The sequence below is a fragment of the Capsicum annuum genome, chromosome 10 (assembly GCF_002878395.1).
Source record: "Capsicum annuum cultivar UCD-10X-F1 chromosome 10, UCD10Xv1.1, whole genome shotgun sequence".
NCBI classification, from domain to species: Eukaryota; Viridiplantae; Streptophyta; class Magnoliopsida; order Solanales; family Solanaceae; genus Capsicum; species Capsicum annuum.
Window position 1 is genome coordinate 169,208,938 of NC_061120.1, and position 25,588 is coordinate 169,234,525.

General features: G+C 32.9%; 1 protein-coding gene across 1 annotated transcript in view; it reads left to right on the forward strand.

The window, feature by feature from the left end:
* The window catches only part of LOC124887830, a 48,232-nt gene extending 32,531 nt beyond the window's left edge, over positions 1-15,701 (forward strand). Inside the window, exon 4 of the mRNA XM_047397747.1 lies at positions 15,625-15,701. Within this exon, the coding sequence (XP_047253703.1) occupies positions 15,625-15,701 (77 nt within the window). The remainder of the gene's footprint in view (positions 1-15,624) is intronic.
* Positions 15,702-25,588: the final 9,887 nt, after the last annotated feature.

The following is a 25,588-nucleotide window of genomic DNA, read 5'->3' on the forward strand; positions in this document are numbered from 1 at the left end:
TTATGTATGAAAACAATGATAAGATGGATGAGGTGTGGATAAATTACTGTGGCATGCCTTTTTGTTTTGGTTGGAAGGATTTTTCCATAGTTACTAGACTGAAATATTATCCTCCTTCTCCTTCTCAAGTTATACCTACTCTCACCCAAAAAAAAGCACCCCACAAACCCAAAATAGGCAAAGGAAAATTGAGTGATCGTGATGACCTGGTGTTCATTGTTGGTTCAAGCTTCAAAAACAAAAAATTTGATAGAAGCGTTGAAAGGTAAAAGACTTTCAAAGAAGCACAAAAAATCATTGTCCTTGGTTTGATTTGTACATAATATTCTTTGGACGAGAGACGTTAACAACAACATAAGCGTCGATTTAATAAATCTCTCCGAGGATCTTGAGGCATTTAACAACTATTTTTGGGGTTATAAAAACTTCAAAATAACTATAAAATATTTGTTGACTCCATTAACGTCAAACACAATCAACTTATATGGCTTTCCATGGGCTTTTATGGTAAATATTTCTTTTATTATGATATGATTTATATTTTTTATTCAATAGTACTTTTAATTTATTGTTCTTATGTTATAGGCTTGGGCATTTGAAACTATTCCTTATTTGAGACAACAAGTGAACTACCAGGAAGAACTTTCCTTTTCAAGAATCCTGAGATGGTTTTCGGCCAAAACTGATAAAAATACAAACTTTCTTGATCTTTTCAATCCCTCGAAGGAAGCAGTAAGTCTAATTCTAAATAAGTTTTTATTTTAATTAATGATTATTTTAAATGATTTCATCATCATTCTAATATATGTACTAATTTATTTTAGATTGTCCATCTGTGGCTTGATCCGACCAATTGAGAGTTGAAGATGCTATTTTTTCTTATTTTACGGTTTGTGCAAACTTTATCGTATCCTAAGGTCGTTGATAGAATAAAACTGGAATTGTTTGGAGCAACAACCATCATAAGAAAAATAATTTTGGATGGTGGGCTTGTTGATGTTGATGATGGTAGTGGTAGTGGTAGTGGTGCTATTGTTTGGGCCGATAATGCTACTCTTATAGTTTTTAAAATAACAAACCATTATTATTATGATCATACTGGTTATACAGATTTTACCACTTCTATCGAATGTTCTTCATACAAATGTCAAGACTGCAAGGCGAAAAATGATGGAATGATTAATTCTTTAATGAACTAACTGCTTCTATAAAGGAAATGACATCTAAGAGGGGTGTCATTCCATCAAAGAAAATTTCATATCCATATACTCCACTAGAGATTAAGGTGGCTAAGAGGAGAAGGAAAGATATTTCTAGGGCATCATCAAGAATTATAAAAAGCAAACTTGCAACTCTTTTGTCTTTATCTTACATCGTAGTTCAATGTACAAGGGACACAGGAGAGCAGCATGAGCTGGAGAAGGTGAATGTATATCATCTATTCCAACAAACAAACAGGCACATATATGTTTCAATAGAGGATACATCTACTTAAAATTATCAGATAGATATATACATCTGTTGTCTAACCTTTTGCATCAGATGTGTTATTTGCTGCAATATATGTCCGTCTGTTTTAGCAAATAAAACAGGTTTTTATACTATTTTAATTTGTACCAATAGATAAGTTTTATGTTGCAATAGATTGGTCATCTATTCAAAATTATCGTAGTACTCTATTTTACCTATTCAAATTTGTCCTAACAGATGATCCATCTATTGCAATAGATAGACAATCTGTTGTATATCTGTAATTAGCATTGACAATTTTGGCTTTCCAAGTCGATGTCACAGTAGAAGCTATTGCTGAAGAGCATATTATCATAGTTGATAATCCATCAATTGCTTTCAAAGAAGAGAAAAAAGTAACGACTGTCAGTTTGGGAGAACGAAAGAATTGCCCATTTGAAGGGTTCAACATCTCGGATGAGGCTTTAAAAAAACTAACAAAGTTGATCGAGAACTATTCAGAATGAATTGCCAATGGGCTATTAAAGCATCAAGCCGACAGGTACATAAATCAATTTTAAAGATATTGATTTATACAATTCTTGTTGTAAAAATATGGCATTAATACATATAAAACATTATGCAGAAAACAAAATGACGAACACTACAAAATAAACGAATCGAGTCTTGGTTTTGATATGTTTGACTTTGTTGTTGCACATCCCAAAATGAAAAGTTGGTTTTATTTGATGTCACAACCCCAAACTTGCTGGAATGATGAGGTTTAAATGCCATACATATTACTGACCCAAACTTGCTGGAATGATGAGGTTTAAATGACATACATATTACTATTAATTAATACTTTATTTAATTGCATTTGTGTATTAATTTTTTCATCACGTAATCTGAAAGGTTTGATAATATGTGCAGCACATCGATCTCATTTTTTACTACCTCCAAAAGAAGGCCAAGTTGCAAACATAAGAGCAATATAGATACACGGCTGACAATTGTTTGTACAAATTTTATATCAATAATGCCTATGATAGGTATTGTCAACAACTGCCGGAATTTTCCCAAAATGAGAAATGCTTAATCAAAATCATTAAAGGTTTTAGCATTCCAGCTGGCTTACCTTGTCATTTGGTCGATGAAGTGTACATCTCAATTAATTGTGGTAATGAATTTCATTCAGTGTTGGCTGTCGTTGCTCTAAAAGAGGTGAATCCGAGTTTATGAGTCGATGTCGCGAAGGAGACATTTTGGGCCATCGTCTGGGATACAAAAGTTGGCCAAAATATTACCTACTTACCTTGATATGAGTGGCTTTTTGGGCCAAAAGGTTCGTACTGATTGGTCGACTATTGAGGCATACCGGAATAAAATGGGTAATCCATTTGATGTACAATATGTTGAAGGAATTGCTCAACAAATCATTGGTATCCTGTAAGTATAAGTTTCATGATTTAGTTTCATTTCATAAATTTCACAATGCTTACCTAAACTGTAAGATATGGATTATCTATTTTTTTAAAATGCAGGGGTTGCGATCTTTTTATTGCCGCTTATGCCGAGTATTTGAGCGATGTATTACAAGTACCAAATGATGGACTTGATGTTAGATTACTCTGCAAAATATATGCTGCTCTTTTATGGAAATACGGAGAAGTGAAAACTCAAAAATTGTTCGCAAACGACATTAAAGATCCACGATGACCAAAGCTGAATTCCGTAGCATCGGATTATTGAGTAGATCTTTATAGCTTGAGTATGTAAATATAATAACCTATCTTCCTTGGTTAACTTGTTGATTTATTCGTAGAGTAGATTATTTGTACCCATAGTAATTTTTTTACATTTCACTTATTTGTTGAGTTATTTCATGTAATTTTCGAAGGCTTCAATTTATTTTATGTTGTCTATGAATATAATTTAATCCTTAGTTTTGAACTTTTTAATTGAAATGGAATACTAGATTCAAATATCACAACTGATAATACATCTGCTGCAACAGACGACATCTTATCAAACAGATTTAGACATGTGTTGCAACATGTAGGTCATCTGTTGAAAATTATATAATAGGTCTTCCTACTTTTTTGATTTGTTCCAATATGTTACTTATCAGTTGCAACAGATAGATTATATGTTACATATTGTATATCTATTGCGGCAGACAGGCAGAAACATCTGCATAATACAATAGATGAATAACCTATTGCAACAAATAACCAATCTGTCACAACAGGTATGATATCTGTTACAATAGATTGTCAATTTGTTGCATTATAAAAATTCAACTTTCGCTAGACATAAAAAATTTCCACTACAATGTAAAGTGAACAGTGTCTTGAAATAAAAAATTGTTATCGTGTTCGTCTCTGTCTTTGTACATATTCTTCTTTATACACGGGCTCGAACCATTTAGTTAGAACCCCATAAGCCCAGACCTCTTACATCTATTTCACAATGGCATCACACATACCGGCTATTTCTGTGTCGGTCAGCAAACACTGAATGTATGCAAGCGAGTACGGCCTGCACGCGACACTGATTTTATTTTTTGGAAGGTGGATGTTCTTATTTTGACCTTCAAAATCCTATGATTTTTATTCAAGACTTTTGCCGGCAAATGATCCATCAGTTTACTCTGTGTTACCAACTTGGGGAACAACTTCAAAAGTGGCTGCACGTGGGTTAAAAACATGGCCTCCCTAAAGACAGGTAAGTTGCAGTCATAAACCTTAATCTTTACCTTGTCGAATAGTATCTCAATAGCGAGAAAATATTTGACTTCCATATTCATGACTGCAAGGATTCTCTTTGCCTTGGTCCAACTCTTGTTGTGTGGATATGGCCTCTTCACTCTAACATAGTTAAACATGTTTTCATTCCATTTGAATTTAGAAACCAACTAATTAATTTCCAGGCCACCGGGACCAGATTTCCTACGGAGACTATTGTACCTACTCTTGAAATTGTTTTAGAATTTGAGGTTTATTATCCTATCGGCAGCATCATAAGCATCTGGGTACGCTAATTGCCAGCCCCTCATAAGGCAGAGAATTTTATCAACATACTGTGGTATAAGAAGATAATTTTTATATAGGTTAGTAGTTGTAAAGAAGAAAAATACAGTGGAAAGATTCTATTGCAGAGAGTTCTCTGAATTAGTTCACAGATTACCAAGCTAGCGCCACTTATGCAACAGATGTGTATTATGTTGCAACAGAATACCCAGCTGTTGCAAAAGATTACATATCTATTGCATAGCTTCTTCTTCTTGGAGTAGATAGGAAGGCTAGGTTATCAAAAGTAAACTTACAATTTCCACATACCACTTATGCATATTTTTCATACTTATGAAGTCTTGGGCAGCAAATAAATGCATGCTGTATTCTTATGGAGGTTTCGTCTCGTCAGTCATGATTTTTTATAGTTCCTTCTTCTCTTCGTCGCAAGTGCCGCGTATATTTCCACGTTCTTCAATGGCCCCTGAACTTCAACAACTCTTGGAGCGGGATGAGTTGCAATTTTTTTATTTTTAGAATGGAGAGTATTTGGTTAATGTTTCTTCTCTTTCTCCTAACCGCCACTGTAGGAGTGTATGGCTCCCTCACCTTCTTGGATGACATGACACCTCTCTTGGATTTTAACTCCTCGAAAGCTTCAGCAATAGCCTCTAGTTTTTTAAGGAGTTTATCCTCTCTTTCTTTGCACACTTTGCATTTGTAATGAGAATATGAGAGTGAAGAAGGGTGAGAGGGACCTGTGCAATGGGTGTTTTCAAATGTATTTAATTTTCTAGAGCACCAATATGCTCATAATCATGACTGGTAGCAACAGCAGTAGCAGGATGACTGCCACCATCATCAACAACTCCAGCAGCAGCACCCCCAGAAGAAACACCCGAATCTGTTCCAGTAGGTTGGTTATGAAGAGCTTCAACATTAGGCTAATTTTGCCTTACTACTCTTCTTATGGCTATTGCTTTAACCAATTCCTTATTTATTAACTCCACCGTTGGGTCTGCTGTTGTATCAACAAGACTTAGAGTAATAAAAAAAGTCCTCCCCAACTCCTGCTTAGTAGGCATGATCCAAGAATGCACAACCTATAAAAAAAAAATAGAAGACATTTAAATTATATAATAATAATAATTTGCAGTCAGTTAGGTTACATGTTAACATAGCCAAGTTATGCAATAGATGATCTATCTGCTGCAACAGTTGATCTGTATGTCATAATAAATTGAAAATATGTTGCATCAGATTACCTATCTTTTGCATAATTGCAGTAGATGGGTAATTTGTTGAGTCGGGTTCAGGGAACCAGAGCAACAGATGGTTAATCTATTGCGAAATATGGATCTTCTATCACAACAGACCACCCATCTATTGCACCAGTTGTAGTTGACGAATAATCTTTTGCGATAGATGACCCATCTATCGCAACAGATGGCACATCTATTTAAATGTCTTTCTTTGAGGCAAATTATTTTAGTTGAAAGAAGACGTACTACATCATCCTAAGGGTTAAAGAGATCAACCTTCTTATTTTTTTGCTGCTCTTTGCAGCCAACCGCCTAAGGGTCCTTGGATGAGAAACCTCATTTGGATAATCCTTGAACTGCTTTTGGAGAGGAGGAATGACTTTAAATGCCCAAGCCTAAAAAATATAAATAGGAAGCAAACAAAAAACAGTTATAACTATATTCAATATAAATTAATGGATGAGTAATAATAGTGATTATTTTTACCATGAAAGCCCAAAGAAATCCGAGTAATGTGATCATCCGTGTGGTTAGCTTTGTCAGTAAATATTTGACAGTTAAGTAGTAGTTGTCATATCCCTTGGGATAATCATGGAATTTCTCAAAATCATCAGCAAGCATCAATAAATCATCTTCTTTGACTTTCCTGACGTCTCTTGCCAATATAACGAAATGGACAAACCAAACTAAGCATAATTTCTCCCTATACTGGTTTGGTATGGCTTTATCCTCGAGGTTTGCTATCAAATCTCCTTCTTTGTAGCTACTTCTAACAATGCCCAACAAACCATATTTTTTTCTTGCATTTATTGGACCTTTTGTGGGCGTTTCCTTGATGAGAGGTTTTTCTGGACGATCGCATCTCAAGCCCGTTACTGTGGAAAACTCTTTCAATCCAAAAAAAATCAGCATGCCGCAGTAGTTGATCTAGATTTCATCTATCTTTTTTTCTCCCTTCTTCAAATCTTTATCATCCCCCGCGTACTTGATCCTACACTTGAGAAGACCATATACCATGCTCATTTGGAAATAGAGAGTTTGGTCCTCGAGCAGCTTAAGAAAGTATGCAATGCAGCTCATTTTAAAAAGTCAATCTATGTTTTCATGCTTCATAATACTTCTAAATTCATAAAAACCTTTCCCCAATTGACATTTAAGTACAAGATCACCAGTTACTTTTGCAGGATAATCTATCAGCATCGCAACTTAAAACCTATCAATACTAATGGTTTTGACAAGATCATGTTAGGATTTTCATATTAATTCACGCCCCATTGGTGAGAAGGAATTCTTACTTTCCTTAACTTTATTTTACCCTGACTGAAATTGTTCAGGAAGTTCCTTCGAATCTATCTGTACTCGTAGCCTTTTTTGTTGGGTGGTCAGAAATTGATCCAGTTTCAGTTTTTTTTTGGGAGACATCTTTTAATTACAAATAACAAAAAAATAAAAAATATATTACATTTGATGTAAGCATAATTTTTCATAAAAGGTAAGACAAATTTTAATAAATTATTATACGCCACATTACAAAAAAATACTCCAATGGATAACCCATCAGTTGAAACAGATAGGGAATCTGTTTGAATACTTATTTAATATCTCCCAATAGATCTTCCACCTGTTAGACACCACGACCACCACTAATGCCACCAAGACTACCACAACTGCCACTAATACTGAAAATAAAACCAAGAACGCCAACACAACCACCAATGCTACCAATACCAATACCAAGACCACTGACACCACCACTAAAATCACAAATACCGAGACCGCCAACAACAGAAACCAATAACAGCCATACCAACACTACAAATACCATTCAAAAATACCACGATAGTCAACAAAACATTACAAAAAAAACTAGGGTTTTATCGGGTGCTTCCTACTCTTTTAGCATAAAAACTTAAAATTCTTAACCCATTCACAAAGATAATACAACTAAAAGTCTTATTTTTCATCATTAACTAAAAATTCCTAATTTTTAGAATAAATAACAAATGTAGAACTCTTCTCAAACTCTGTTACCTACAAAGACAGAGAAAAATATGGATACAAGCGAGAATAAAGTCAAAAATAACAACTCTATGGTCGGAAATGAAAAGAATATCGATCTGTTTTGAAGAGATGATTATTGAGAGAGTAGAGAGAAGAGCGATAACTTAAGATTTGAAATAAGGAAAAGTTTTTCCCGCAAATGGATGATTTGTAATTTTAAAAAAGAATGTCAAGTTTTGAAATTGTTAATTTGATCTGAGTTGATCTTAATTAATTTTTAAAATTTTAAAAGATAAAGTTTTTAAAATATTAAGTTAATGAGAATCTTTTCAACTAAGAGTGATCGATCGACAACTCGGGTTGGGATAAATGCAATACCAATCCCATGCAATTGCAAAGACTCAATTGAAGTTGTAGTTGACCCTATGAACTCATTCATCCCTAGTTCTACCAAAATTAATTTAGGTAATAGCTTAACATTAAGTTAATAAGAATCTTTTCAACTTAGAGTGATCGATCAATGACTCGGATCGGGATGATCGCAATACCAACACCATGCAATTGTAAAGACTCAATTGAAATTGTAGTTGACCCTATGAACTCATTCATCCCTAGTTATACCAAAATTAATTTAGGTACAAGCTTAACATTAAGTTAATGATAATCTTTTCAAATCAGAGTGATCGATCAATAACTTGGGTCGGGATGAATACAATACCAACACCATGCAATTACAAAGACTCAATTGATGTTGTAGTTGACCCTATGAACTCATTCATCCCTAGTTCTACCAAAATAAATTTAGGTACTAGCTTAACATTAAGTTAATGAGAATCTTTTCAAATCAGAGTGATCGATCGATGACTTTGGTTGGGATGAATGCAATACTAATACCATGCAATTGCAAAGACTCAATTGATGTTATAGTTGACCCTATGAACTCATTTATCCCCAGTTCTACCAAAATCAATTTAGGTACTAGCTTAACATTAAGTTAATGAGAATCTTTTCAACTCAGAGTGATCGATTAATGACTCGGGTCGAGATTCTAAGACCATGCAATTGCAAAGACTCAATTGATGTTGTAGTTGACCCTATGAACTCATTCATCACTAGTTATACCAAAATCAATTTAGGTACTAGCTTAACATTAAGTTCATAAGAATCTTTTCTACTTAGAGTGATCGATCGATGACTCGGGTTGGGAGGAACGCAATACCAACTCCATGCAATTGCAAAGACTCAATTAAAGTTGTAGTTGACCCTATGAAATCATTCAATCCTAGTTCTACCAAAATCAATTTAGTACTAGCTTAACATTAAGTTAATAAGAATCTTTTCAATTCAGAGTGATCGATTAACGACTCGGGTCGGGATGAACACAATACCAACACCATACAATTGCAAAGACTCAATTGATATTGTAGTCGACCCTATGAACTCATCCTTAGTTCTACCTAAATCAATTGCAAAGAAATCTATTACAACAAATGACTCAGCAGTTGGAATTTTTCAAACGAATATTCATATCTGTTGCAACTGATGACATATCTGATTTAATTATCAAACAAAAATTTGCATATATTGTGATAAATGACTGAGCTGTTAGAAATTTTCAAACAGATATTGATATCTATTGTAACAGTTGACATATCTGATGACCCTATCAAATGGACATTTGCTCTGTTGTTACTGATATTGATATTTGTTGCAATAGATGACATATATGTTTGAAAATCTTTTTTTTTCTTTTAATTTTAAAGCAAACTTCTGTCCAAAAGAAGAAAGAGAGATACAATAGTACTATTAAAGACAGTAAAATATATTTCTCGGATTACTCAAAAATATCATTGAGTAGTCTTGTCTTGTCTTTTCAATATCACCCGTCTTCCTCGCGCCCCTCAAGCTATTAATGAATATTTAAATCTTAAATTATCTCATCTCTCCTTCAACTCTAAATTTATTTAATTTATCTCTCATCTTTTTCTTTCTCTCCTCTTTAGGTTTATCACAACCTTTTTCTCTTTTCTCTCCCCTTTCTCATATAGATCCTTTTGGATCCAAATGGGTCCATATTTTTCCTCGACTGAAATTGCTATTTTGATCCTTTTTTGACATTGCAGGTAAGGTATAGTTCACTATTGCTATTTTATTCTCGTCTTCTTCTTTACAAGTTATTTACATCTATTTTTTTTATTTAATTACCATTTACCCACATCATATTTATTTAAAAAATTTGAAAGAGCTTTTAAGTGTTGAATAAACGAATCGAGAATTTTTATTACAATATGCAAAAAAGTCATCTATTGGGAGAAGTTTAAAAGCCTTGTTGGCAGTATCATTTTTTTGTATGTATTTTGTTTGTTTCTTTATTGTTGATGTTGTTGGTGGGGTTGGTGTTGTTGGAACTTGTTGTGTGGTGTTGGAACAAAGGATGTTGCTTCTTTGTGGTCGATGTTTTTTATTTGTTGTTTCTTTGTAGTTTATGTTGTTATTGATGTTGCAACAGATGGAGCAACTGTTGGAACAAATTAAACCACTAGCAAGGCTGATTTGATGTATTCCAATAGAATCCACATCTGTTGCAATAGATGAATAATGTTTTTTCTATTCTTCTCTTGTTTGACATCAATTTTTTTTCTCTTTTTTGTAGATATAAGAAACTGAAAGTTGATCAACTTTTGCCCGACCAACACAAGAGGCTACAGTAAAGATAGACTCGGAGGAATAAACTACTTGCAGATGGAACCACTTCATATATGGGAGGTATGTATTACTAATGATGTTATCGTGAAAACACATATAGAGTACGCTAAATTTGTGAATGCTGTTTTTACTATTTGGTCATTGATTATTTAAAAATGATATTTGTAATTTTACAGTTAAGTTTAATAGGTCTGAACTGATAAGGCTGAGGGACCATAAATATGGTTCTGATACCCTGTTGAGATTTAATGTCGGTTGTTGATCATGTTTATATGTCAAGTATTGTGAAGGGATCTAGTTTTGATGTCATTGTAAAGAGATTCAATAGCGATTGGACTAAGTTTTAGGGTGCATTGTACTTTGAGAGGGCCTTCAAAGCCTCCCACTGCTTCAATCAAGAATGAAAAATCAATATAGTTTTTGCCCTAGCTCAAATTTATATGGTTGGGTTGCTCGGGGTGATGATTATACGCCAAAAGGTGCGGTAGGAGAATGCCTGCGAGGGAAAATAGGGGGTTGATGATAGACTACATCATCTAAGAGCTAATTAAAGAGGAAACATAGCGTAGAAATAAACTTCTAGTGAATCTAACCAATGAAACTGACTTAGAACATGAGAAATATGAATCAAGAATAAATATGAAAGTGTATCCGATAATGAAAAGTAGTGTGGTCGGGATTATCACCCAGATATAAAATAGCAGAAGACCAAGAAAGTAGTGTCGCGAGCATCAAGGGTTGAAATGATGTACAGTAAGTCTAGAAAACTAGCGCCAATAACAGCTGCAGTTAAAATAAGGAATCTAAGAGAAGGCTACAATTTCTGAATTTTAAATTGCATCCTATGCCTTTTTGTTTGTGTTTTCGATTAGGTCCACTGCTGTTGACCTGATCGAAACTATAAATAAGATTGAAAGGCAGGCTGAGTATCATTTCTTCCTTAGCAATTTGGATATAATTGATTGTGGTTTCTAGCATTATCATGCTTTCAAAATAGCTTAGAAAAGATTAGAGGCTTGCTATAGTATGTGAATCCAGATAATTTTCAAGCTTGCCTCCAGCTTGCCGATTTAGTATTCAAGTTTGTCGTTGCCATCTTTGAAGTTGGTATAGAGTTGTTGGTCTTTTGTGAGCTCGATCGGGAACACTTTCTCCTTTAAAGTTTTAGCATTGTAGAAGGCCTTCAGAACACTTTATTTAGAAGCCTTAAATGATACATGAAGGGTCTCTATGTTTGTTTTAGGTCAAAATATATTGATGCATAGTTAGGCAGTGGTCCCGAAAGTTGAATATCTCACTTTTATTGAGTGTTGTTCAATGCAGCTTGCTCAACCAACCTTCAAGGGATTTGATAAATTAATTAGCAAGGAGTTATGTAACATTTGATCAAAACTGACTCTACCAAGCCTATAAAACGTTACATAACTCCAGGCTCATTACCCTATCAAAATCTTTGCCCAAGTTAGTGCACAAATTAAATGATCTCAATATCTTTGCTTTTCTGCCAATCAATCTTTTCCCATATAGAGGACAAGATATCCTCCATGCAAAAGTCTACACCGTCGCCATAAATTCTTGCCACAGCGAAAGTCTTAGAAGGCATGACTAGTAATCTCTCAATATCACTTTTGTGACTTTTTTGACATCTCTTACAATTATATTGGAATGGACAAACCAAAGTAAGCACAATTGCTCGCTATGTCCATTCCAATATATTGGTAAGAGACGTCAAGATAACCATAAAAGTGATATTGAGAGACTACTAGCCATGCCTTCTCAAGACTTTAGTTGTGGCAAGAATTTCTGGCGATAGTGTAGACTTTTGCATTGAAGATATCTTGTCCTCTATATGGGAGAAGATTGATCAGAAGAAAAGTAGAGAGATTGAGCTCATTTGATTTGTGCACTAACTCGGGCAAAGATTTTTATAGGGCAATGAGCCTGGAGTTATGTAACGTTTGATAGGCTTGGTAGAGTCAGTTTTGATCAAACGTTACATAACTCCTTGATAATTAATTTATTAAATCCCTTAAAGGTTGGTTGAGTAAGCTGCATTGAGCAATGCTTGATAAAAGTGAGATATTCAACTGTCTGGACCACTGCCTAACTGTGCATCAACATATTTTGACCTAAAACAAACATAGAGACCCTTCATGTATCATTTAAGGCTTTTGAATAAAGTGTTCTGAAGGCCTCCTACAATGCTACAACTTCAAAGGAGAAAGTGTTCCTGATTGAGCTCACAAAAGACCAATAACTCTATACCAACTTCAAAGATAGCAACGACAAACTTGAATACCAAATCGGCAAGTTGGAGGCAAGCTTGAGAATTATCGAGATTCACATACTACAGTAAGCCTCTGATCTTCTCCAAGATATGTTGAAAGCATGATAAGGCAAGAAAATACAATCAATTAATCAATATTGCTAAGGAAGTAATGATCTCAATCTGCCTTTCAATTTTATTTATGGTTCCGATCAGGTCAACAGTAGTAGACCATTCAGAACCATAAACAAGAAGGCATAGGATGCAATTTAAAATTCAAAAATTGCAGCCTTCTCTTAGATTCCTTATTTTAGCTGTAGCTGTTATTGGCGCAAGTTTTCTAGACGTACTGTACATCATTTCAACCCTCGATGCCCACGAGACTGCTTTCTTGATCTTCAGCTATTTTATATCTAGGTGATTATCTTGACCATGCTTCTTAGTCGCATCTCTCTAGCAAAGTGTCCGTCTGCATTATTTTTCTTTAAGAGAAACAACAGATGGATTTACATTACTGGATGTACTTTTATATTTGCACTTGATTCAGATTTCTCCTGTTTTAAGTCAATTTCATCGACCAGATTCGCTATAAGTTCCTTGCTACCCTATGTCTCCTCTTCAATTAGCTTTCATATGATATAGTCTTTCATCAACTCCCCTTTCCCTCGAAGGCATTATCCTTCAACTTTTTCTGGCGTATAATCATCTTCTCGAAAAACCCTTCCATATAAATTTAGGTCAGGGAATTTCTATTGGTTTTCCATTCTTGTTTGATGCAGTGCGAGGATTCGAAGGCCTTCTCAGAGTTCAATGCACACTTAAAGTTAAGTCCAATCTCTATTGGATCTCTGCAATGACACCAAATATTGATCACTTCTCAAAAGTTGACACACATAAACATGAGCAACAAATGTCAGTAATTCGTAATAGGGTATCAACACTATCATTATGAGTCCCTCGGCCTTATCAATTTGAACCCATCAAACTTAACTATACAACACAGGATCTTGTTTGAATGATCAGTGCCTAATCGGTTAAAAGTTGCATTCATAAAAATATTGTACTTTGTGTGTGTTATCCCGATGACCTTATCAGTAATACATAATTCCCACACATGAAAATGGATCCATCCATCTGCACATACCTTATTCTTCCTAGCTTATCTATGGCTTAACTCCTCATCACTAACCTAGCCTATTAAAATTATCAAACAGTTATAGACATCTGTTACGATAGATAATCAATCTGTTGGAACATATGACTTATCTATTCGAAAAAATTAAACAGGTCTATGCATCTGTTATGACAGATGATCAATCTGTTGTAACATATGACTTATCTGTTTGAAAAAATTAAATAGATACATGCATTTGTTGCAATAGTTTTAATATTTTGTAAATTATCTAACAAATTGAATATATTTTGCAACAGATTACCCATCTATTAGATTTATTTTAAGGTAATATTTTTTTTTGAAATACGATAAAGATAAATATTTATTTAGATCCTTTTTTGTAATTTACATATTCGAAAAGTCGCCAGTTTTATTTAATTAAGGGATGGATGAACAGTCATGGCTTTTTGACTAACCCCTTTCTTTATAAATAGGTCTCTCCTTACTTGTTCATTCTACTACTATACTTTCAGATATGGATGATCCAGATTTGTACAAGAAGATTTATATCGAGTCCTTTCAAAAACTTCGAAGGCAGTATAATGAACTCCAGAGGGATTTGACCAACTTCAGAGCAAGGCTGAGGAGGGTCCTGCTGCTGCCGGATGAAAATTATCCTTCAGACAATGAAAGTAGTAATAGTAATACTTATAATAATAATAATGATAATAATAATAGTAGTAATAATAGATAGGTTATGTTTTTCCTTTTAGCATATGTATTTTCCTTTTTTGTATCGGATCTATCTTAGGGATTCAAAAATCTTGATCGATTTTGGATTTTTAATTCTTATTTAATATTTAATTTTTATTCTGTCTATTCCTTATTCTCAACAAGTTGACAGTTGGAGGAAGGAATTGAGCGTTTGTGGCAATGAATGAACCATATATTGCAACAGATGGTTAATCTGTTGCGACATATGGATCATATGTTGCAACAGGCGATAATTAATTAAAAAAAGGGTTATCACTATTATTGAGAGGGTGAAAAGTCTTTAGTCATGATTTTTCGATTATTTCATATGAAAAATGATTCGTAAAGTAAGAAAATAAATGATAAACACAATTTATAACCGTAAAAGAATGGTTATTTAATTTTAATAATTGATCGTGACTTTTGGACATATTTATTTTTAAATCTATTTTTTTAATTTATATAATAAAAAAGTCACCAAATTTGGATTAAAGACGTGTTGATTATTAAAAAATATAGCTTCAATAAATTATCAATTTGTTGCAACAAATGGTATATCTATTATCCCAGATGGGTTACCTGATACAACAGATAGATAATTTGTTGCCACAACTCAATAAAAACGGTTACTGAAAAGAATTAATTAAGTCATAACTTTCCACAGTAATAAAAAAGACACCAGTTTGAATGTACTTAATAAATTGAGGAGAACAGTCGCGCCTTTTTGCCTAACTCATTCAAATTCAATCCTCTATAAATATGTCCCTCCCTACTCGTTCATTCTACTACACTCTATTTATTTTTTGCTCTTGTCTTTCGTATTATAGCTTTAATTATTTTCTCTTTAAGAACTTGATAGCTTTTTCCTGTCTCTGGTAAGTTTTTTTCTAGTTTTTTGTGTAAATATACGTTGTATTACTTTCAGATTCTTTTCTTTACTTTTGTTTTAGAATTTTTTGCCAATGTATGCGTGTTCTAGATATGGATGATCTAGTGTGGGATGTCGCTATTTTATGAGACGCCGTGCGGGAATTGCAGATGCAGGTTTATGACCTACAGAGGGAGTTGGACGGCGTCAGAGTAAGGATGCTGCGGGAGATTCGCAAGATGAGGAGGGCGCTGCTGCTGCCGGTTGAAGATTGGTCGACTGAAAATAATAATAATAATAATAATAATAATGATGATGATGATGATGATGATGATGATGATGATGATGATGATGATGATAATAATAATAATAATAATTAGATTATTTTTTTCTGTTACCTATGTATTTTTGTTTTTTTTATTTAATAAAAAATTTATGTTTGATCCACTTTGACGTTTTAATTCTCATTTAATTTTCATTCTTTCTATTTCTTCTTTTCAACAAACATGTCTACGATTAAGGAATAATTTGAATCCAGTATCAATAGCAAGAGGTCAACATACGAGTTATCTACTGGGTTTGTGACAGGAGTTGTATTGTGTTGTTCGAAATAGATTATTCATCTGCTGCAACAAAATTATGATTTGTTGCAATAAATAAATATTCTGTTGCAACAGATAAATATTTTGTTACAACAGATTACTTATATGTTGGGACAAATTACTAATTTGGTGCAACAGATTAATTTTCTGTTGGAACAGATTACTAATCTGTCGCAACAGAATACCCATTTGTTCGATTCATGTTACGAGCACTATTGAACCATAAACATGAATCCAACATATGAGTCTTCTGTTGTAACAAAATAACTATCTGGTGCAACAGATGATGTATCTGTTTAAACAGATGGCTCTTATGTTGCATTCATGTTCGCGTATTAGCTATTGTTGAAAAAACAACACACTAGCAGTTACCCAGATGACAAATTCAAATAAAAAGCATAATTTGACTTACCAAAGTCTCCTATCAAGTAAATGCGAAAGTTGAAAGTGATGTACGAAATAAAATTTGACCTAAGAAATTGGTCAAAGAGTAGCAGTTGCGGTAACAACAACAACAACAATGGTCAATAAGAAGATTATGAAGAAGATAATGAAGTATAAGATGATGATAATAAAGCAGAAGATGATGAATAAACCAGCAACATCAATGAATAACAAAAATCGCAAAGAGAAAGAAAACAACAACAGATGAGAAGAGAGTGAAACATATTTTTTTCCTCTGTTTGCCATAATATTAACTAATATTTGGATCAAAGTATAAATTTAAAAACTTGTGAGTTATTTTGAAATTTCTCTAACTTTCTTAATCCATAATAAAGTAATTGTCACCTCCACTCAATTATTAAGACTTGAGTCATCTACACCTTATTTTCAAACTCTTTTGTCACCTACAACTTAAAGCTCCCCAGTAAGTTTTCTAAATTTTAGTATGTTCTTGAAACTTACAATAAATAAATTATAATATATTCTTAATAAATAATTGCTAATTAAGAAGATTTTTATGTTTGTGTGAAACATTGATAGCATGGTCCATTGAAGAGATAAATTTGCTTGTCCTTTGAGGTAAGTTTTCTTAGATTTTAGTATGTTTTTTATATTTACAAGAATAAATTATCTTGTATTTTTATAAACAATTGATAATTGAAAAGTTTTCTTTTATGATTTAGTATGTTTTGGAAGTTGAAAATAATAAGTTATCATGTACTTCTTGATAAATAATTGCTAATTGAGAATTTTTTTTGTTATGATTTTTATTTTTATGACATAAATAATTAATAATTTAATATTGACTTATTTACAATTTTTGTTAGATTCTTTGAATCGTTACATTTCATCATGAGAAATTGGTTAGTCATTCTAATTTTATATGAATTCTCTTCTAAAATTAATTATATGTAATTGTTTCAATTGTGAATAAATGATGAGATCTAGTATATCATTCTTATTTTAAATAATAGGCTCTAATGATTGTTTTTTTTTTGTTTTGTTACACGTTATGTCATTTAAATGAATAAAATTTAATCGATTGTCGATTGCTGATTTTTTACAATTTTTTTGTTAATTTTATCCTTCAGTAAAAGTTTCTACAATCACAAAATAGTCATGTACTATTTTTCTAAAATATTTCTGATTCAATTATTATCTTTAGATTTAAGATTTAAAAATTAATTAAAATTCTTATTTTATATAAGTAAGAAATCATAATTTTAATCCTCCTAGATTAATAAGAATTTTACCTTATGTAAAAGATTTCTATAATTGGACCATAAATAAATGAAAAAAGAAGAATAAGTGTGTTAATTGGAGTTAAACTATCAAAGTAAAATATAAAATAATAGAACAACAAGTTGTTTTGGCGTAGCTTAAATTGGCTCAGTTTAAAAAAAGAATGAAAAAAAAAATCGTAGCTAAAAAAATAAGATAATAGGACAAGTACTCTTAATTAGTGTAGGAATTGTCATAGGGGTTTTAAAAAAAAATATTTATTATTGGCATAGGAATAAGTATGATACTAGGGTTCAATTTTTTGGTTGGTTGATTTATCTATAAACCCTTTCTTCAAAGGTTTAGACATAAAGATAAACAAAACAATAGTAAAAATCAGTTGTTTTGCGTGCATTCCTACTTTATTTGAAAGAATTGAATAACTAATAGTCCATTTCTTTTTTATTTCATGGTGGGTTATTTTATAATTTTTCATTACGTCATATATGGTATGTTTTTGTACTCCATCTATGTTTAGTTATCTTTTTGCATTCATTTATCATCTTTTCATCCTTTCGTTATTTTTTTCAATTAATCACTTTAAATATTATATATGAATTATACGAATCAATAATTTATTTGTATGAAGCATGATCTTTAATTTTATACAACGAACAATGACATATTTGATATACAATATTTATTTACATCATTTGAATATACATAAATTTATTTTAGCATCATTGCTATTTTTAATTATTTATATATATATATATATAATTTTATTTATTGATGCAAGTTACATGTGCAAAACACGTAAACTAAACTAGTAATATATAAATTTCTAATGAATATTTTCATTAGATTTGTGTTAACTCAATATGTATCAAGTAAAAAGAAATTAATAACATATAATAAAATTTTACTTTTGTGAGAGGTAGACATAATTCACTATTAAATAATGTTGTATTTATATGTGCAACACATATCATCATATATTTGGTTAATGTACTACGTCAATAAATTATTGATGATTACTATTAAAAATGATAAAATTATATTAGTTTTTATATAAATAACATAATAATAATTGATTTTGAAATTTAAACTTTTAAGTATTGATCATCTGTCATCACCTTGATAATTAATTTGCTGACACAGACCGTTGCCTCTAGTTCTAATAAAAAAACATTAAGTAGGTTCGTGGTTAAAATAAAGGATTTAATACTACCATATTGAGGAAATTAAACTAGAGATCATGGCCGGCTATTATGTAAACAAAGCGAAGCAAATGCTTCAGGTCTACAAGTTTTTGGAGCCCTCATTTTTTATAAATTGTATGTGTACATGTTATTTATTCATTTTTTTTTAAAAATAGTGTAAAACTTACCAATAATTACTCTTTCATTTAAAATACTTGATATATTTCACTTTTAAAAAGTTAATTTGAATAATTTTTGAAGTTAAATCAGATTAAATTAATTTAACATATAAAAATTAAACATCAGATATTCATAAATTATATGAAAAGTTTTATAAATTGCAATTTTTCAGGTGTATACAGTTTGACAGTCTAAAACAGAACATGACAAGTACTTTGATATGAATTAAATATAATAAAAAAGAAGACTTCTGAACTTATGAATGATAGTAACATTGCACTTTTTCTTTTTAGATAATATGAATCTCTTTTAGATCCTTACGTTTTTTGAATATGACTCTTTACAGATCATTTACATTTGATAATTGGAATAAATCAAGCAAATCATTTCTTCTCATTTTCTCCTTTATCTAAGCAAGCAACGACTTTACATATATGCATAGAGGGCGCGGGGGGGGGGGGGGGGGGGGGGAGCAATAAGTTTTATTATTTATTTATTTTTAAATTAAAGCCTCATACTAAAATTCGGCTTTAGGCCTCCAAATTTATTGAGCCGCCCCTACTAGAGATCATCTATTCTTTTAATATTTTTTCACCATACTACCTAGAAGCACACATGGAATAGATGTATACAGTGAACTTTGTTATTGCACTTTCTCCGTTTACTTTTACTTGTCACTATTTTTTTAATTAAATTTTTATCTTCACTTATTATTTTTACTTGTTAGTATTTTTCTAATGAAATTTTTTATCTTTACTTATTATTTTTGATAAATTAAGAAAAATAATTTTTTTATTATATTGTTAGCATTAATTATTTTTTAAATTAATTTTATGACACAATGTTAAATATCATTTAATAAAGATACTATGATAAAATAATTGTTAGAATTTTCTAATTTAGGTAAATATTCTCCTAAGTATACAAAATAATTTTTTTAGTGTACAAAATATATTTTTCTAGTACTCTAGAGATATTTTTTTTTTTAGGGTGTATGTAATATTTTGTTTTATTAAATCGTTAAGGTTTAGGGTTTAACCATTTGTATAAATAGAGGTGTTTGTATAGTTATTAACTATTAAAATTGTACACTTTGTGTTATTTTTTTAATAAATATGCTAAATTAAAATATGACAAGTAAAAACGAACGAAGGAAGTAAAGGGACCATTGGATAAAGTGGACTGTGATTGTTAGCTTGATTTGTAATTCTATTACGTCAATTACTTAAAAAGCTGATTTTACTTTGACTTAAAGAGGTTTTCTTTTCTATTTTTTTTTTTTAAATTCTTTCATTCTAGAAGGTCTCATTCTGTACCGAAATTTACTTCTTATCTTAGTCAATGTCAAACGTCATCGGTGTTGTTTAAATTGCATTTAATATCCCATATAAACAAAATAATTAATCTCATTTTCGGAAGAGTCAATCTTGTTATTGTCCAACTTTATTAGCTAGTGCAACGTTGAAAGCTTTAAATTTTTCTATATATAGGTGTGGGGGCTGAAATTTTATTAAATTTAATTTTTTTTATCAAATTTGGATTATATTAAATTCAAAATATATAAGTCCCAAATAAATATTGTGAATTAATATAATTAAATTAATTATTTAAGTCCAAACATGCATGGATTTAAATAAGATTCAATATTTATTGGATTCATTAGTTTGGGCTACAAATAATAAATCCACTTATTGTTATATTCTAGAGGTCCAAATAAGCGCCACGTGTCAAATGACGTGTCATGCCAAGTCAAGGGAATGAGCCAATAGGACCATGTCACATGTCAAAATGATGTAGAAGACCGAATAAAATCAAAACCCATAAAAGATGTCATGTCACTCAAATCTGATTGGTCAAAGAAAGTCCATCTTCAACATGACTCTTCTCTTTCTACAACTATAAATAGGGGTCTCATAATTAAGAAAAGACCCCAGAACTCTAACAAAAAGTAAGAGAAAGATCATGGATCAAACGCCGCAATTTCTCTACAAAGCTCAAGCATTCAAATCAAGTTCATCAAAATTCAAGATCAAGACCGCAATATTCAAGAACAAGCTCAAAAGCCCTTGAATTCAAGAACAAGTCAAGATCAAGTCTCTCAAATCAATAAATCAAGTTCAAATTCAAGATCAACTTTTAAGCCTTTGAATTTATATTTGAAAAGACAAATCAGAGGATTCATAGAGATTGTAACACTCACATATTGAAATCAATAAATTGATTGTTGCAATATTTTCTTGTCTTGAATTTATTTATTTTTCTGACTCAAAAATTTTACTGTCCAGCAAATTTTGGCACGTCCAGTGGGACAATCTCTATCTCTCATCTCAACTTTTCCAATTGCAAAGTTCAACAACACTGAAATGACTTTCAAGAAGGCTAATTCTCAATCAACTGCTTCTAAGGCTGCCGATTCAAAGTTCTCTGTTGGAGTAGAATGCATCCTTGGTGTTACTTTCGGAAGCTTAAGAGCTGTCATAAGGAGCAAGGGAGGCTTGCTAGGACAATAAACACATCTAGTGTCATTCGAACCAACTCCCATTTTTGGATCTTCAACCCCAAAAGGAAAGAAGTCTAATGTAAGTGCTTCGGAAGGAGGAAGCAGTGTGGCGGAATCACTTAAGAAGACTCTAGCTCTACTTGAGCATTCCGATTCTAAATACTCTGGTGCAAAGAGCGATGGGTGTTCAAGGAACTCATTATCTCTGACTACACCGTATAAGTTGAGCATTTCAAAGATCAACTTGTGCGATAATCCGTGCCACTCTCCAACATCTCCAGTGATTATGCAAGTGATGGTGGCTGATGCCTCGTCTATGGAGGAGCAACTTGCGAATCTAGCAAATGCAATTGAGGGCCTGACCAAATATGTTCAGAATCAAGATGCTCGAATTGATAAGATAGTGGATAGAGTGGAAGGTCTGATAGACAGAGAGTCTAGCCATACACCTGGAAAATCTGCAGAGGTTCATGAGATAGAAAATCCTGAGAAACAAACACCACAGACTAAATAAGTAAAAGTTTCTTTTGAGGGAATGATCCCAATTGGGCAATTGAGGGAATTCATTGAAGGGACCCTCAAAGACAAGTATGATGTTGTCACCAAATCTTTCCTTGCGTATGCCAAGCCCTACACTGCGAGGATAGATAGCCTCAAAATGCTTGCCGACTATTAACTCTCCAAATTTCAACAATTTGAGGGCAAAGGGAACCTAAAACAATATGTCGCACACTTTGTTGACATATGTAACAATGCTGGAACTTACGGTAACTATCTTGTCAAACAATTTGTTCGTTCCTTGAAGGAAAACACCTTTGATTGGTATACGAACTTTGAGCCTAATTCCACTGATAACTGGGAGCAATTGGAGCATGAGTTCCTAAATCGCTTTTATAGCACAAGGCATACAGTGAGCATGGTAGAGCTCACAAATACTCAGCAAAGAAAGGATGAACCAGTCATTGACTTCATCAATCAATGGAAAATGCTAGCCTAAACAGTAAAGATAGGCTCAGCGAAGCTTCTGCAATAGAGACGTGCATTAAAGAAATGTACTGGGAGCTTCTCTACATCTTGCAAGGCATTAAGCCTAAATACTTTAAAGAGCTAGCTACCCGTGCTCACGATATGGAGTTGAGCATGTTTTCAGATGAAAAGGGATCAACTCCTATCCATGACCCTCAAAGGGGAAAGGATAAGCAGGAACCCAAAATATGGGGCAAGTTTGTCCCCAGAAATGACAACAAGGAGTCCATGAATATTAATGTATCTCCTGTGAATGTCAGCACAAAGGTAAACATGAAGCAAAGTGTGAAGATGACTTCTGGAGCATGTCCAAAGTAAAAAACTTTAAAGGAGATATAAGAAAAGGAATATCCCTTCCTTGATTTTGATGTTGCTAAGATTTTCGATGAACTCCTTGAGTATAAGATCATTAAACTCTCAAAGATAAAGTGACCCAACGAAGCTGGAAGGACCAATAATCCTAATTATTGCAAATATCATAGGCTCGTAAGTAACCCTCTGGAAAAGTGCTTTGTCTTTAAAGATAAAGTCATGCAACTGGCAAAAGAGAAGAAGATCTTATTCGACTATGAGACAACCAGTTCTCATCAAATCTGTAATGCCCCGAGTTTGTACCCCAGACTCTACACGGTGCTCATAATCCCGAAGGACCACAAGCTAACCCAAGAATGGTACCTGCTGTAATAACTGAATAGTAATACTGCAAATATGCAGAAATTAGGCAGAAAACATACCATAAGGTTCAATACTGTAATAAAATACGGTATAACAATACCAAAACTGAAATATCTGTCCAAAAAATACTCTAGTCTGCAAAGCCTCTACTGTTTGAAATGTGAAGTTGATGGGACAAGTCCCCAAATAACTCCGAACTACTGAAATAATCATCATGTTCTTGAACTAAGAGGACTCAGCACTAACTCTGCCAGCTGAATATCTGAATTGCTAAGTATGATTGGGATCCCACACATCTGAACCTGTGATATAAAATATCATAGCACAAAAGAAAGGTATGCGTCAGTACTTTGAATGTACTGGTATGCAAAGTGAGGTAGGATAAAATGTATGGGGTTCATATGCATGAATAACATTGGCTGAATGATATGAATATAACTGAATAAGAGCACATACGTGAATACATAAACTGTAATTGAGATCGTGATAACACTGGATACTGAGTTCTGAGTAACTAATTTATAGATTTCTGAGTTTACTGATACTGTGTAGCTGATAATTGAGTGACTGTATTTGACAGTATTGATCTTATGAAACTATACTGAGTTTCTTACTGAACTGAGTGACTGTATTTGACAGTCCTAAATATGTAGAACTAAACTGAGTTATATTCTGAGACTGGAACTGAAATTGAGACTGTGGGAAGCAATCATCTAACCGACATATCCCTCTCTGAAATGATTGGTGTCCAACCTGTAACCCCAGCTGGAAGGGTGTCAGTACCGTGCCACAAGTAAAGACAAGCTGAGTCACTCTCATCTGGCAGGTTCTCTGAACGAGAACGGTGGTACCCTCAACTGGCAGGTAGATCATCTCATCAATCCTCAACTGGCAGGTTGATGTCTCAACCTACGCTGACTACGTAGTTCTGGAACACAAGGACTACTTCTAAGGATCACACTTTCTACTGGCAGGTGATTCTCTATCCGTGGGTTCACTCGGTGCTGAATCCTACTCCAAACTGAATAGACACTAAACTGATTTCTAGTTCATACTAGACTTCACTGAACTTCTATTGATTATATTGTCTAACTGAAATTGAACTGAGTTTACTGAGTTCTATTGACTGACAAAATACTACTGAATTCTGTTAATTGGCTGAATTTACTGAGGTCTAAACTGAATACTGAACTGGACTGGACTGATACTGAGTCTACTCAGTTTTTCCTGAGTTCTATAATTGACTGAGAGTTCTACTGATCGTGACATGACTGATACTATCCTAAGACTAACCATGGCTCTAGGTAATCAGCTAAATTATCGGGTATTAGATACCCCCAGGACTCGATAGCATAAATTATAAGATATGACGTAATCTCGAAATATGATAAATAACTACTTGATCATCATTCCTTCACTGGGACATTCTAGCAAACACTTGCATACCATGAAATTGAATACATGCTAACATGATATAATTTTATTATTTAATTCTCATGAACAACTCATCAAACACTTGGAAAGCATTGTATATGCACATAGTACAAATCAACACATGAACATTAAAATTATAAGGCTTTAACATGAATTCACATGATACTACATACATAATCATTGTTTTTACATAAATCTTGCACTTAATCATGGAATAGAAATCCAATCAACATTATAATCTTGAATACACTTGAATCCAAATCATGGAAAACATGAAATCAAGCTACTTGAAGTTTAAAAGAGTTTCTTTGGGTGAAAGGAACCCTTGGATGAACACTTGACATACCTTGATTGCTAAATTCTTGAAGATTAATAGTGGAATCTTGAGCCTTGAATTTGAAATTCAATCACCTAGGGTTTTTATTCTTGAGCAATTTATGAAATAATGAGTGTATGTTGCAAATAAAAGGCTAAATTTCATGTTTTTAGGGGCTGAAGGGCGTGGGAAAATACCCAAATACCCCTAAGGACGCAACTTTTAATGACTGAAAACCAAACTATCGATGCGCAGACCGACACGCCGCGTCATTGGCATCAATGCGATGGCCAACGCGCTGCGTCAAGTCCGCATCGGTTCACTGGAAATTACAACTGGAGCCAAGGAAAAATATTGATCGACGCAATGGCCAACGCGCCGCGCTGAGATCGCATTGACGCTCTATTTTGGATTCCTAAACGAGGTTCAAAAAATACGAAACTCGTTCGGGAACACCTACTGGCATTCCTGATCATGAATTTATCTAAAGATCAATACTAAGGTCATAAGAGTGGTGAAATAGAGTTTCCAACTTACAAAGGCCAAAATAATACT